We start from the raw sequence: 16,552 nt of genomic DNA, 5'->3' as shown, positions 1-16,552 counted from the left end.
GGATCTCCAGGCTTGCCTAAAAACCCTGGTGTGCGAGGGAGAAGCCCCCAGGTCAACCTCTTTCCCGCAGGACAAAAACACGCTGCATCCTCGGTCGCCAGCCTGCCTACTGGAGAAAGAAAGGCGCGCGGGAGAGGGCCAGCCCTGAGGCTTCGGAGCCCTGGACAGTGGTGTCTCTGAATACCATGGGTGCAAAGAAAGGAATGTCATCCTGTCGACAGAGATTCAGTGCCAGAGAACTAGTTTTCCAGGGGGAGGGGTCCGATGCCTTGGGAAATTCGCTGGGCAGAAAAGGTGCCTTTGCGGACAGGAGATCACCTCAAAAAAAAAAAAAAAAATGGTGGAATTTTCATCGGTTAGTAATGAAGTAGAGTGGAGAGAATGCGAAAATAAACGGAATCCGCAACGTGAGCACACCTCGCACACACTGCCACAGGGGCTCCAGCCAGGTCCTGGAGGATTCGATTCGGCCCAATGTCCGGTGCGTGGGTATCACAGAATCCCAAAGCTGTCGGCCTACAGGGACCTGATTCCAGCAGAATCGAACGGAATCGCGGAAGAACACGACCAGGTAAGTGCTTTGAAATCACCATCCTTTCTCAGCCAGGTCGGGATAGCAGGAAAACTCCTCGAAATCTCACGGAGCAACTTAAAGAAATTGGATTGAGTGTTTGTACAAATACCGAACTGGACAGAAACACCGTGGCCCAGCGGAACCTGTCTTTTTTTTCATAACATTAATATTTATTGCTTTATATGAATACTGTATTGAAAGCCCAAGCATTCAGTTACACACGAAATTATACAATTATATACCGCTTCACAAAGGCAGTGAACACATTACAGTCTACAAAACCTACTTTACAGAAATTTAAAAATTCTAAATATCAAAAAGTACAGCTGAAGAAACAGGTATAAATTTGGCAGCCAGTAATTCTGACAGGGAAGTTGCAGCTTGCATGACTTTAAATATGTGAATTTGAAAATATTGAGTTTATAGAGTAGTAACCATTGTGCTTTGTGTTGATCTGAAAAATATAACACTGGCTGTTGAAGAAGCATGTTCAAAAATATTAATTCACTTCAAAATGTTATACAAATCATGGTGGTTTCTGTGCACCCCTAACGCCTCGGTCATTTTAGCTCAGGTACATTACTGAAGTCCTCTGCTAATTCTTCCAGTACAGTGATGTTTCACACCAGTGCCATGCGGCATATAGGATTATTCAGAAAGACAGATGTGATGTTGACAGTGTTCAGAAAAGCAACCGAATGTTATGGGACCTGTGGGCTCTTGAGATGGTTTCATGTCAGGCTCCGAAGCACTCATTATACAGACAGCAAGCTAATGCTTGAGCACAACTCCCAAGATAAAGCACACTTTCCATAAATAAATGAAGTCTTGTTGTCTCAGGCACCTTAGAAGTATACAAAAGAATTTAGTTTGCACAGATCTCTTGGAATGTGTTTAACCTGGTATTTCAACAGACTGAAAGATTCCCAGGGTCTCACAGGGGCCAGATTTTTGTCTCAACTACTCAGAAGAGAAGATGTCTTCTGAAAGAAGTGAACTCAGTCATTACCAATAAAAAAGTATTCACTGTATTCATCTCTTATAGAAACAGAAAAATATAACATCCCCCCTCAGGATAATCTATATATGTATATATGACTTAAGGTTCCATTGTACAGTCGAACAATAAAAATCTGAAACCACATGAAACCCTATTAATTCACATGTTAACATGTTTAAACTATGACCAAAATATGGAAACTGCTAGAGACAAGACAAAAATCTTCCTTGTGTATGTATAAACCAAATGAGATCATCTTTAAAGTTTTCAAAATTATAATTATCTTCCAGTTTAAAAACTTTAATTCTAAATTAAAAAAAAAATCTATACACAAACCACTGATTTGAGTACACCAGGAAAAAAGCAAACAAAAAACCAAACCAAACAAGAAAATCAGCACTAAGCTGGACCCAGAGGAGCCATACTCACAGCTCTTCCACATACAACCTTCAGGGTTTATTCTTAAGGTTCTTTATTTTACAGCCTGTTTCTCTTGTAAAACTAAAGGTCCACTTTATTACTTAAAAGTTTTATACAGTGTAAAACCAGAACTGTATGTAAAATACTGCCTCTAAGTGTTTCTGAGTAGTTAGTGTTGTTCCATTGGGTCATCTGTGACTTCTGCGGCTTCCTCATTCTCCATGGACGACGGCACTGACACACTTTCTCCAGTCTTACTGGAAGGAGGCCCTCCTGACTCCTGTGTCTCCAGGCAGTCAGAGCCACTCCTTGAGGCCCCTGCACTGTCACTCCTTTCTGAAGTGGAGTCTGTCTGAGCTGGAGACACACCAGAGCCTTCCATCTGATGGCTCTCCTCTGAAGTCTCTTCATTCACAGTTAAGGCGTCATCAGATTCCTTTTCTTGATTTTTTTCTTTCTGGGACCATTTCTCTTGGTGTCATAAACGATTCTTCCTCCTCCTCTTCCTCTTCTTCTTCCTCCTCCTCCTCTTCTGTACAGTGCTGCCTGGTTCGACTTTCTCTGTCCTTGTCAGGAGGGGGAGCTGCTGTTTCCGTTTCCTCTGCTCTAACTGAAGAGACTTCACCAGACACCATTTGGCTAGCTGTCTCTCTGACGTCACCTTCTTTGTCAAACTTCAGTCTTTTCACCTCATGTTCCTCAGACTCCACAGCATCTTCATCTGGATGTTTATTTTTAACAGGGCTCAGTAAGGAAACTTCTGATTCAGAGGCTGAAGAATCACTGTGGCCTTTCTCTTCACTTAGCTGCAGCTCAGAATCTTTGCTATCTGTGCTCTCAGGCAAACCATTTGTTGTCAAGGGGGCTGACAAAGAAAGCTTTGGTCGATTAAGTGGCCTAGGTGTTCCAGGCCCGTTTATATTAGACCTGTCAGTATAGTTTGGTGAGTTTCCAGGAAACATAACACCATTCATTCTATTTAAGCTATTAGAATTGTTCTTCTCTGAGGATGGACAAACGCAGCTAACAACCATCACATTCTTCTCTACTCCTCTGAGAAACTTGTCTGTCCCTGTATAATTTCTTCTTGGATCGGTTAGCAATTCACATAGCCGTTGAATAGTAAAAGGGATACCATTGAATCCAGTGACAATTTTCAGTATTCTTTCCTTCATTTCATCAAAGGGAATATATTCAACATTAGGATTGGGAGGACCTCTTGGTTCAGGAGCTGAAGTTCTGAAATCATCCATCACTTTCTCCAGTTTGAAAATGAAATAGCCTTTAAATTGGGACCACTGAATCATTGTTTCTCCAGTTTTAGCTACATGACAGAGAAACTGATCCAGTACAGGACAAACTTCCTTTTTCCCTCTCTTCTCAAAATCTTTCAGCACCTCCTGCAGCCTCTCGACGTCCATGGCGCCGTGCAGTCCCTCGCCGCCGGCGCCTCCCTTGGCCACCGTCCCGGGGGCCGCGGCGCCCGCCCCCGCCCCCCCGACGCCCGCCCCCGCCCCCCCGGACGCCCGCCCCCGCCCCCCCGGACGCCCGCCCCCGCCCCCCCGGACGCCCGCCCCCGCCCCCCCGGACGCCCGCCCCCGCCCCCCCGACGCCCGCCCCCGCCCCCCCCCCGACGCCCGCCCCCGCCCTCGCACACACTCCGCCACACGCCGGCGACCGGGGAGGGGGGTCCCGAAGGGAGCCGGGGCGGGGGGAAGCGAGAGACGGAGCGAGACGGACAGACTGAGAACCTCCCCAAGCCGCTACCACCAGCCCTCAGAACCTGTCTTAAAGAATCACAAGAGAGTGGGCCTGTTTCTCTGACACTGCCAAAGTGAAAGTATCCATTTTCCAGCTGAGAACTGGACACCTTCATTCTCCAGAGAAATACAGCAGCTGGCCATCAGTCTCTGCTGAGGCTTTAGAAAGGAAGGGCTTGGGTTGTGCTCAGCCAAGGAAAATCTTAGAAAACACTGGGTGTTCACCTAGGATGATCTGCCACAGTGGGCTTTGGCAAACACTGTAGAATGTGAGACACCATCAGATAGGTGTGGTCCTACCCATGTGCCACAGGAGGTAGATAAAGACAGTGGGCTCTCTGAGGCGAACTCTACTGCTCTCAGCCATTGGAGTCTTGAAGGAGAAGACAACACCACTTTGGTGCAATGGATTGTGAAATTTCAGAAAACCAGAAGAACAAAGAAAGTAGTTTTGCTCCTAGTAAAAATATAAGCTGTGGTGGAGGAAGGGATTTCAGTGGCTTCTGAAAGTGGAATTATCTTTCTTAGAAGAGAGGATTGGATCCCTTCAACTCCTGGAGGGTGGGGGGAACCAGCAGGTGAATTTACTGAAAACATACTGTGACAAGCTAGCCTGGGCAAGGTAGAGCACACTTTATTTAATCTTATCACTCTGAAGGCCAAGACAGGTGTATCTCTGCGTTTGAGGCCAGTCTTCTCGGTAGAGCAAGTACTATAACAGCCAAGGCTAGGCAGAGAAAATAACTTCCTTCCATACCAGGCAAGGACATGGTGAAAATACATGCATCCAAGCAAAATACTCACACACATAAAAAAGGAAGCCTGTGTTGAGGGCTAGAGGGATGGCAGCAATGTTTAGAGTATTGTTTCTCATGTAGAGGACCCAGGTGAAGTTCCTAACAACCACATACCTATAAACAGGTACACGGAATGCTCGTACATGTAAAATAAGTCTTAAAATAAAAATGTAAAGGACTAAAGCCAGCTGGGCAGTGGGCCTACATCTTTAATCCAACCCATGAGAGACAGAGGCAGGAGGATCTCTGTGAGTTCAAGGCCAGCCTGGTCTACAGAGTGAATTCCAGAACAGCAAGGGCAACACAGAGAAACACTCTCTGGAAAGTCAAAACAAAATAGGGGATGCATACAGAAGCAGCAGTGGAGGAGGAGGAGGAGGCAGAGGAGGAGGAGGAGGCCACAGAAGCAGTGGCTTGTGCAACTTAAGCTGCAAACCCTCACTAGGCAGCTGCAGTTGAGACATGCATTGTCTGGCGCACAGCCCACCAGAGCAGCTAGGGAGGAATCTGCCTGTAAGATTGTCTCTACCCCACCCCAACTTGACACAAGGCAGAGTCATTTAGGTTGAGAAAATGCCTCTGTCAGATAAGTTCGTCTGTGGGTTATTTCTTGATTAATGCTAGAAGTTGGTTGATTTAGCTTGGCATGAAAGGAGTCAGTGCCCCTTCTGGGCAGGTGGTCCTGAGTTTTCCAGGACAGTGCACTGAGCAAGCCATGAAAAGGAAGCCATTCATAGCATCTGTTATGGCCTGCTTCAGTTTTGGTCTCCAGGTGCCTGACTTGACTTCCTGACCTGTTTTCTCTTCATGAAGGACTACTATTGTGAGATGATTGATATAAATCCTTTCTTTCCAGGTTGATATTGGTCATGGTGTGTTATTACCAAGTATCAAAGCATTTGAGCCTACCCAAGAGACACACACTCCTGTTCACCCTACCTTGGTCTGTGTGGAGTCAGAGCCTGGGGTCCAGAATATGGGCAAAACCTACCACAAAATGCTATGCACACTCCAGTGAAGTCTGCTTGGCAGGCTGAGAGGCCTGGAAGCACTCACGAGGCAGGGAGTTTCAAGGAAACTCAACCTCCTGGAACCAGGCATTCTCATAACCTCTATATTCATACCCTATCCCTGCATTAGTCTAGTGTATGGATCCAAGTGCTCTCTTTTAGTATTATTTTACTATAAGTGCCTTTAAAGATTGAATTCTGACACAGCTAAGCCTTCACCAGTATTCCAACATCCCAGAAAATCCTTGAAGCTGACAAACTTGGAATTCTTAAGAATGTTACCTATTCAGGAATATTCAAATTCAGTAGAGACTGTGAAACTAATTAGGCATTACAAAGAATGGAGCTAGAATAGCTCAGGGCTAGTCTGCAGAGTGGTTACAGAGGACAGTAGCCAGTCTTACCCACACAAGGGAATACAGAATGGCCTAGCTAATAGGTGGGTTTACCATGTAAGAGTTAGGGAATCCCACTGAGACAAGAATCTTCACTACAGCCACTATTAGGCTACATTGCATATTAGAAGCAAGTTGGTGAATTCTTCTGACAAATGGAAATTCCCCACAGATACTTTAAAGAACAGCCAAGTTACACTCATGCAAGAATTTATCAAGGCCTAGTAGCTAGGGGGTTTGTGGTGTTACATTATTCAGGAGGTCTGCTAGAGCAGAACCCCCTGGTGCTAGCTTTCACAAGGCTCAAAGGAGTAGCACAAATTGTGACTAGGTTGTGAAATCCTTACCTGTCATTAGCTGACCCTAAGCAGAGCTGTTTTATCTTTACTGTAAATGTTACCTGGTTCCTGTAAGTCCTTTTGAAGTCATTCCTTTGTTTTGTGTCAGGTAACTTCAATGTACTTTGCCTGCTGTGACATCCTACCCCTTTGTTTTCTGTATTACATAAGAATGGTGTACACTTTGTGAAAATACATTCAGATTCTACACAATCTCTCATGTGATTCTGTCTGTCATTCATTCCCAGACTCCTTGTATACCTGTAACCAGAGACCCGTTCTACACAGAGAGGGACCAAAACGGTCTGTGGCAACAAAATCCACGATGTACTCCCCAGGTTTCATCCCAATGGATGTTAAATTAGCTCTGCCAGGAAAGCAGGAGTCCTCAAATTAGACTGACCACGAATAACACAACTTAGAGGCACAAACCAGAACCATTAGTCTTTTATGAACCACACATTTGCTAAAACCAAGAAGGCTCAGGAGTAGCCATCCTCATTTCTGTTAAATCTGCACAAGAAAGCACACTCGTGGTGACTCTTTAAATCTGAAGCCTGAGGAGACATGATTTCATGACAGAAGAAATCCTTAACAACACTTCAGGGGAATATAATATAGGTAAAATAAGAATTGAGAAAATCACATGCAGCAACAATTCAGGACTATATATACTCTTCTCAGTCTTCCTGAGCCCGAGATCACACTACGGGCTGTGCTCTGACTTGGAAGTGATTGGGAAAGAATAGTAGACAAGGCTAGCTCTGGGCTTTCTGTTTATCACACTAGTGATGACAGAGAAATTGCATGCTCAGCCAAACTCAGTTGCGGTATCCATAGGCACTCAGTTGCACTGCTAACCCAATGAAATACACTCAGAAGGACTGTTGCCATTCAGATCAGTATGAAACAACAAATCACAAGGAAGAACGCACTATCTGGGCAGAGTGCCATATGAACAACTGTGTGGTCCTGCCTTGAGAGAGAAGATTAATAAAGACCTGACTTCTACAGGAACAAGCCACAGGTTATCCAATCTCAAGTAACCATAAATTTGAAAACCATAAAACCAACCAAACAAACAAACAAAAAACCTTGGTTCTTCTCTTTTTATGACTGCAAAACAACAAATGACACCGATTATCCTGGGCTGGAAAGATGGTTCCGTGGTTAAGAGCACTGAGTAATGTTCTTCGGGGTTCTGAGTTCAATTCCCGGCAAGCACATATTGACTCACAACCATCTGTAATATGATCTGATGCCTTCTTCTGGTGTGTCTGAAGACAGCTGCAGTGTACTCACATACATTAAATAAATCTTTATAAATCACCTTAATGAAAAAGGAAGGAATTTTCCTAGACACCAGACAAAATTACATAAAATTCAGGTGCATGTAGCAAAACCTAACTTCCTATCTCAAAACAAGTAAGTGACAGTTTATGCTGGGAAGGATGTGGAGTAAAGAAACACACATTCACTTCTGCTGGAAGTGCAAACTTGTACAGCCACTGTGGAAATTAGCATGCTGGTTCTTCAGAGAGATGGAGATTGAGCTACATCAAGATCCTTTCATGTCTTGTCCAAGAGTAAGGACTACAGAGTCCATAATGTAGTATATATAACAAACGCGAGACTTCAAAATATGCCCTTTAAATCTGTTAAGATGATTCTTTGCTTTACATAGACCCTATATCATCTGAAAGCTCCTGTGGTGGAGACCAGAAAACTGGTCAAATTCTCATAGAAAGACTTATATCTAATTATCTATCAAGATTGCATAAATTTTTATACAAATATGTATCCCTGGTGAAAATTCAAGTAAATGCAAATGCAATTTAAAAAAATCCTCATATCTCCCATCTTTGAGAAATCATGTCTGGTGACCTAAAAGTGTAAGAGTTACAGCTCTAAGGGGACAGTTTCCCCAGTGGAGGTCTGAAGGGAAAGGTTTTCTGGCAGTTGGGAGCCAAGGAATATCACAAAATCATCAGGATGCATGCTAGCCTTAATAGGACAAAGGCAGGGAGTACATAACATTGAGGGTTTTCCCCAGTGTAGCTGGGGCCATTTTCTGGAAATCCTGGAGTATAGACCTGGCCAGTGTCCATCTTCCTGGCCAGTATTAAATGAAGGAAGCTTTAAGTGGTTAATTACAGAAGTGGTCTTTATCCTTGTCCTTCTCAGATTTAATGTAAGTACATCATTTTACCCCATTCCTTTCCTCCCTCCAAGCCTTCTCAAATACTCTCTTTTTTCATTTTCAAATATGGACTCTTCTTTTCTCTTTTCTTTTCTTTTCTTTTCTTTCTTTCTTTCTTTCTTTCTTTTTTTGCTATTTTTTCTTACTCACACACTTGTGTGTGAGTATGTGTGTGTGTGTGTATGTGTGTGCCTGTGTTTGTGTACTGTTGGAGTTCGTCAAAAGACCCTTACCCACAAAGAACACAGAGACCACCACCATCGCTGCAAAATGCATGAGGATTTTTATTGATCCAACATGTTGGGGACTCCCCTCTCAGCACCCAGGCCAGAGGAGAGACCAAGAACAAAGGAAGAACACACTTTTTATACCTTTGTAAGGGGCAGAATTGAGCAACAAGGTTCTTATTGGTGTAGCAAGTAACCCTTTGAGGCATTGGTTGGTTTGTATAGTGACTAAGTAAACCTTTGGCGGAGTGACTCACTTTGCCTGCCCCCATGGTGGGTTATGATGATTTGGTCAGCAAAGTAATAATACATTTTGAACTTATGGATCAGCTATTAACATCACAGCTATTAACGTCAGGGGGATTTTCACAACAAGGTCAGGGGGGTTTGTGGTCTTTGTCAGAATTCAGTATGGGGCAGGAGTGGGGGCAGGAGAATTGCTAATCTTGTTATGGTTATTTCTCTGAGAACAGCTAATATTGTTTTGGTAGCTGCAGGCTTAATCATTTGGACCACTAAAACTATGTTTTTACATTTGTTTAGTCAGCCAGCTTTCTTATGTGGCTCTGTATTTTGCCTGCTAGTACAGTTTGGAAAGTCTTTTTCGAAGGGGGAAAGTACTGGGTGGACTTGAATTCATTTTGGATATTACAGTACAACCTGTCTAGTCTGTATCATGTAACTTGTATATATAAAACTGACCACTTGGTATTGAACAGTCCATTGGTGTGCCAAGGATACAATACAACTAACAAACCTAAGATCCGTTGCAGAAGAATCATTGCAGAAGACATGATGGGAAGATTCTAAGAGCCAGAGGATCAGGAAGTTTGCTGTGACCATTGTATCTCCTAGGAATGTCAGACTCTACACCCATAAACTTTCATCAACAGAACAGCCTAAACAGTAGTCAAACAAGGACAACAGTAGACAGAACTAAAGACTGTGTGTGGGACTTCAGGAAGCCTCAATCCTACACAAAGAATTCCAGGCAACTAAAACATGAGGAGGGACAAGAAATTCCCTTTGTTTTCTAGTTTAAGAGTTATTCGCAGAAGGAGAAGTGCCCTTACAGATGAAACTGCTTTCCGAACCTCGATTTGGCCAAAGCTTTTTCCTCTTACCTTAGAGTGAAACTGAACCACATTTCCAGCACTTGCATGTGCGCATGTGCATCTAAAAAGAGGAAGACTGGAAGAACAGAAATGACCTAGTATATTCGATTTACCTTTGCTTTTTTCTCTGCACCAGAGCCATAGATTGACCAGTCTCTTGACAGTCTGGGAAAGCTGGGTTACTAGGTCAGGTCATAATGCCCTTCTAGTGGTACTTGTTAATCTTGCATCTGGTCATCACCAAACCTTGGCAGCAGGCTTCTTTCCAAGTGTCCCTGGAGGTTCCTGGATCAGAATCTCTTCTGTGCAGTGTAAATCTGGGGTTGCTCATTGCAAAGTCTCTGCATCTCACAATATTGCTTGCCAGGAGTAAAATTGTTGTCTGAGCTTGCCACCACTGGATCGGATATTATTGTTTTTCCAGTATTAAGTCAGAGTTACCCATTTGTGAAATCCCCACAGCTGGACAGAAACTTATTATTTTTTCACTGATCTTCAAAGGAGCTGAGTCACGGTAACAGATACTGGGGGCAGGTCTCTAGGTTCTCTATTTTTAAAGGAAGAAGGGTTGATTTTCCCTCTGAGCACCTTCTTCCCTGTTCAGCACCAGCTGACACTAGCTAGTTGCAGTACTTCTAGAGATCACTCTGATTTTTACCTATGGTCTCTGCCTCACACAAATAGGGGAATACAGCCTGGGTTTCTCTCCACACCTTCACTAATTGCTAGAAGGTTTGACCCGGTCTGTGGGTCAGTAAATGGGTCCGCAAGAGAGAGAGTGGGGACAGAGCTGCAAGAGACTCGAAGAATGGAGACAAAACAGGATTTCTGATCAAGTCTAATATCTCCTTTATTGGAAGGCAAGTATGGGTATATATGCACCCACTAGGAAGTGCAGCTGGAGACACTTAACCACAAGTCCAGGATGTACAGGAGAAAAACAAGATTTTATCAGAATGTGTTTAGCTGTGGTGGGCTTCTTACAAAAACATCAGGGTAGGAAAACAAGTCTCTCATCAGGGTGGAAAAGTACCACCTGTAAGTAAATAGCCATAGATGGCTGCAGAGATGATAGCTGCTTTCTGCTAAGAGTCAGCTCTCAATAAAGGTTCCTGAGGCAGATCCTCCCAGGATCTCTAGTGCTGAGTTTCTCTGGTCTTGAATGGCTTGGTGGACTCATTTCAATTCTGCAGCAGCATGAAAGAGAGCACCCAAGCTTGTGTAACTTGCACCCTTGGCAATTCAGCCCAGATGGGGGACTCCTAGTGTCAGTGCCTTGGCAGGGACCAGCAGTGTATGTCTTCTCCAGAACTCTGAAGACTGAACTGCTTGCACTGAACGACACTGGTTTCTTGTCAAGAGCTCAGTCAAGTTTTTGTATGATGCATCTATATGGCAGGATACCTTCTTCCATACACCCGAGGTGGGTTGACTTTATCACTTTTCCTTTATATGCGCTCAGATTCCTAGCTCTAAGCACCAAGCCACTCCAGGTGAAGGAGTAAAACAAGCTCAAGCCTGATGTGAAATGATGTGGACCCTAGATACCTTCCAGCGCTGTCTGACTGTGATTCCATAGGACCTAAATGTTAGGCATATTCAGTCAGGGATCAAACACAGGATCTTGATTCTTCCTGCAAGGTTTCTTAGCCAGCAGAGCACCTGATCTGGGGATCCTAACAAGCCATTAAGTAGTGCAGGAGATAAACTTGGCCCAGCAAATTCTAGTTTAATCTAGGGAGGCCCTATTTTAAATCTTTAGATGCCTTTCTTCCAAACAGATCTAGGTGGCAGGCAAAGGATTTTTTTTTTTTTTTTTACTTTCTTTTTGAGCATGTTTCCATTAACTATTAGACAGGCTCTGAAGGTAGCACCACTAACTGACCATCCTGATGCCTACCAGCAGAATGCTGAACTGACAGGAGAACATCACAGTGCCAGGGTGAGATGTTCTGTTTCCACTCAGAGATTCCCACACTGGCAGGAGGTCCCTGTCCTTACTCACACTTGATTACTGCAGTGTGGCTTTGGTTTGTTCTCTTCTTGCCCCCTCACCTCCTCAGTGTGTTGTTTCCATTTAGCTAGACCATAGCCTATAAGTCATTCTAATAAATCCCCTTCCAGGAAAGAGAGAGAGTGAGGGATCCTTATATTTAATATTTTACTCTCTAAACCAGGCATCCCAAGTAGATTTGATGGTCCATTAGCACTTTCCCCTTTGCTTGTCTAGTCAGTCACCTACAATGTTTAACTGTAGACAATTGCATCCAGAGTGATAGGATCTTCCTTTGAGAAACTTCACTCCTTTTTTTGTTTGTTTGTTTGCTTGTTTTGTTTTTGAGCCTAGGTTTTCCTGTGTAGTCCTAGGTGTCCTCAAACTAGGTCTGACAACCAGGCTGTCCTTGAGATCAAAATCCACCTGCCTCTGCATCTGTCTTATGTTGCCATGCCTTCTCTCTGCGATGCTGGAGTCTGTCCTCTGAGATTCATACTGGCTTAGAGGATTGAAATCCTGAGCCCACTTCTAGTATTTCTTAAGTGTTCATTCAGTGAGAACAACTGTTCTCCTCTGCCTGCTGCTGTGCTGACCCTGCCTGCTGTTATGGACTGCATCCCACTGAACTCTCTCCTTCAAAAGAAACCTTTCTTGTCTTCTGAGTGGGAAGGAAACAAATAAACATCATTTTTAGAACTTAAAAACAAAATGACCAAAAGTGCTTGACATTAACTCGTTTTTTTCTAGGCATCAAACCAGAGATAACCAGAGGACTTGTTGGTATTTAAGTCATCAGAGAGCTGCAGGAAAGATCTTGAGACCCAGAAGTGTTGGTATACCTACTGAACCCCCGATACATGCACCCTCATTTTAATTGATACTGGATAAGCATGGAAGCTTTGTCATGCTTTATAAATAAATGTATTGGTTCATTCATTAACACCTCCATTTTTCTTCTTTTGTAGAAAATGATTTTAATATTTCCAACTGTAAATATTCAACAAACAGAATAAATATTTTAGGATGTATGTCATTATTGTCTCCTTTTTTATTAATTTGGATACTGTCTCTGTGCCCTCTGGTTAGTCTGGCTAAGGGTTAGTCTATATTGTTGATTTTCTCAAAGAACCATCTCCTGGTTCTGTTGATCCCTTTTATAGTTCTTTTTGTTTCTATTTGGTTGACTTCAGCCCTGAGTTTGATTATTTCCTGACACCTAACCCTCTTGGGTGCTTTTGCTTCTTTTTGTTCTAGAGCTTTCAGGAGTGCTATAAGCTGCCAGCATAAGTAAGCTCTCTTCAGTTTCTTTTTGGAGGCAGTTAGAGCTGTGAGTTTTCCTCTTACCACTGCTTACATTGTGTCCCATAAGTTTTGGTATGATGTGTCTTGATTGTCATTAAATTCTAAAAAGCCTTTAATTTCTTTCTTTATTTCTTCCTTGACCAAGTCATCATTGAGTAGAGCATTGCTCAGCTCCCATGTGTATGCGTGCTTTCCGATGTTTTTGTGATATTTAAGAACAGCCTTAGTCCATGGTGATCTGATAGGGTGCATGAGATTATTTCAGTCTTCTTGTATCTGTGGAGACCTGATTTGTGGTCAATTATATGGTCAATTTTAGAGAAGGGACAGTCAGGAAGTCCTGTGGCCATCAGGAGTTGGAGCAAAGCAGAGAGCTGGCACCTGAGCTCTCTCTACTGTGAACAAGACACAAGATTGCAGCTCAGAGCTGTGAACCCTTAATGGTTCTGGCCAGGCTCCCTCTGTGGCACCCACTAGTGTGGACAAGCAAGAGGCCAGATGAACTATGAACTTGGCAAGGATTGGAAAGCTGGCCCAAAGCACTGTATGTAAGAGTGAGAAGCCATTAGTTAGTGTTTTCTGATATCTTACTCACTGGTCAACAACACACCAGGGCCATAGCTATGGAGCAACTGCAGAAAAGACACCTCATGAGAGAAGGACGCCTCAAACAGTACGGCTCTAGTGCCCTGGACAGTGATGTCCTGGAAAAACCTTTTCATATCAAGAGGAATGCAGCTTCAACTGACATTCAAGCAAATACCAAGTTTGTAGACCTACAGTATTGGGTGGCAGTAGGGTGGGGCAGAGGCTTTGGTACCCTTGCCAGGCCAAAAGCATGCTTTTACCAAGGATAGCATCAGCATGGATTTTGTAAAGGAAAAAAATGTGAATGAATTTTCAGCGATTAGAAAGGACAAAGAGCAGAGAAGACCCTCTAAAACAGGGGAAATAAAACACGAGTGGGCTAGGTGAAAGGGTAGATGCAGAGATTCGAAGTCCTGAAGCTTCATCTCTACACTTACCTGTCTTCCCACAACCATTTCTCTGCTGGGAATACAGGAGTAGCTTCTGCTCTGGACTCCAGCTGTCCAAAGGACTATTAATAGGATTACCAGGCAGGACCTAGTGACACAAGGCTTTAATCTTAGCATGAGGGAGGCAGAGGCAGGGAGATGTGAGACTTGGTGGCCAGCTTGGTCTACAAAGTGAGTTTCACCACACAGCACACGAGTCTAGACAGAGGTACATTCTCTCTGGTGGATATTCTTGATTGTTGCCTTGACACTATCTCGAATTAAGCAAAATCCAAAATTAGAGGACACACCTGCAAGGGATATATACTTAATTTGTAGAAAGTAATCACTTCTTTGAGGTAACTTGGCTTGGTGGAAAAGTCGAAGACTCAAAGCAGGTCTCTAACTGCCTGGATTCTGTGTGAAGCAAGAAAGACACATATCTTTGTTAATGTGATTGTTGTTTAAGCCAGGTTTTGTCTATAATACCTCTGGCTGTCCTGGAACTCACTTTGACGATCAGACTCACAGAAATCCACTTCCTTGATTCAATTCCATAGTCCTTGGATTAAAGGCGTGAGCCACCACACCTAGCATAAGACACCAAGCTTTAATCCAGACGTTGAAGCTAACACACACCTTTAATTCAGGCCACACCTTCAGCTGGAGGCCTATATAAGAACACGGAGGAAGAGAGTTTTCACTTGGCCTGCCTGCTCCCTCCTGGCTAGCAAGTCGTTTACTTCCCTAGCAGTAGAGCCTCCTTGCATGCGGTTCCATCTTCTACTGAAGACCAGCTGAGACATCAAGCCTCGGGAACTGAGAATTTCTGGATTCTTGACTCTGCTTCCTATCCAGCTATTGCGGAATAAGTTCAACTGCAGCCTGTAAGTTATTCTAATAAATGGCCTGCCAGGAAAGAGAGAGTGAGGGATCATTATATTTAAGATTTTACTTCCTAAAACAGGCACCCCAAGTTGATTTGATGGTCCATTAGCATTTTCCCTATTGCCTGTCTAGTCAGTCACCTATAATGTGTAACTTTAGACAATTGCATCCAGGCTGATAGCATCTTACTTTGAGAAGCATCACTTCTTTTTGTTTGCTTGTTTTCGATTTTTGAGGCTAGGTTTTCCTGTGTAGCCCTAGCTAAACTGAAACTAGGTCTGACAAGCAGGCTGGCCTTGAGATCAGAGATCCACTTGCCTCTGCTTCAGTGTCTGATCAGCTTTTTTCCCTTAGGTTCTGGGATGAAAGGATTTTGCCACCAGTCTGGGCAGAATCTTTCCTCTTTAGGCAATGCAAATAGATGCTAGGATTGTGGGTTTAAAACAGCTTCCCACTGTGTAATGGTTGGGAGGGGTCAAGAAGAATAGAGTACAATTCATTAACTGGACTCTTCTCTGAATCAGAAGGTCGAGGACTTACCCTCACGGATCCATGGGTAAAGCCAAGAAGATGGTGCAGTCCTTTTCCGGTTTTGTCAAGGATACATCAGATACTGAAGAACATGCACTGCCCAGTGCACAAGCCTTGGCCGCCCAGAGTACAAGGTGCTCCAAATCTGAGACACTTTGTTTAGGCAAAGAGCAAAACCACTGCTCTGAGGAAGGCTGGATTGCCGATTGGGATCTATACTCCTTTTGTGTATTTGAGAGTGTGGACTACCTGAGATCCCACCTCAGATTGAATTCTGCCAAGAAGAAGGGCACAGAAATCTTTCAGAGTGTGAGTCAGAGAGAGCCGCAAGTGTCCCCAGGAGTTGTGGACATGGACAACGACAAAGATACAGAGGAGCCAGACCAACCCTCGCCAAGCTTGCTTAGGGAGAAAAGGCTGGATCTTGTGACCTGTGATGGTGGAGACTGCACTGATCAGGATCCTGCTCCTGACAGTCCCAGGAGCCTAGGCTGCTGGGCATGGCTTCAAAGAGCTTTTGGCCAGAAGAAGAAGAAGAAGTGAGAAAGGCACCCAGAACTCTGGAGCCCAGGAACCCAGATGCCAGCTCAGACTAGCAATTAGGGGACCTTCTGTCAGCTCCTGCTGTTACAGCAAAGGCACACATGAGGCAGTTGTGTCTTTGCAGCCATCTTGTTTGTGTTTGTTCCTTTGTTTGTTTGTTCACAACTTTCTTAATAAATTGTTACAAAGCTAAAATTTTGTGTTCTTCTTAAAGTGCCCCAAGGGAAAGATGAAGGGTGGAGTGGACACAGATGAGAATATTCTATTCTTTCCTCCTGTTTGTTACAGGTCTAACTGGTGGTTCTTTTTAAATGAAGTCCTCATGGGACCTTAGGGAATCTACTTCTCCTGAGAGCTGGGCCATAAAATAACCAGCACACAGGCAGCCAACTTGAGCACTTTGGGAAACCCTTCTGCTGAATCACCATGGATGACGACTG

At 43.9% G+C, this 16,552-nt stretch overlaps 1 protein-coding gene and 1 pseudogene across 1 annotated transcript; one reads left to right on the top strand and one right to left on the bottom strand.

Moving 5' to 3' along the window:
- Positions 1–1,176: 1,176 nt before the first annotated feature.
- On the bottom strand, positions 1,177–3,437 carry Gm20784 (annotated as a pseudogene).
- Positions 3,438–14,852: 11,415 nt separating this feature from the next.
- Positions 14,853–16,302, top strand: B020031M17Rik (RIKEN cDNA B020031M17 gene). The gene is made up of 2 exons (NM_001033769.2): positions 14,853–15,037; positions 15,563–16,302. The coding sequence occupies exon 2, from the start codon at positions 15,591–15,593 to the stop codon at positions 16,110–16,112; it is 522 nt and encodes a 173-aa protein (NP_001028941.1). The 5' UTR covers positions 14,853–15,037; positions 15,563–15,590; the 3' UTR covers positions 16,113–16,302.
- The last annotated feature ends 250 nt before the right edge of the window (positions 16,303–16,552 follow it).

The sequence above is a fragment of the Mus musculus genome, chromosome 13, assembly GCF_000001635.26.
Source record: "Mus musculus strain C57BL/6J chromosome 13, GRCm38.p6 C57BL/6J".
NCBI lineage: Eukaryota > Metazoa > Chordata > Mammalia > Rodentia > Muridae > Mus > Mus musculus.
Note: the sequence above shows the minus strand (reverse complement) of the source record. Positions and strands in the feature narration are given on the sequence as shown.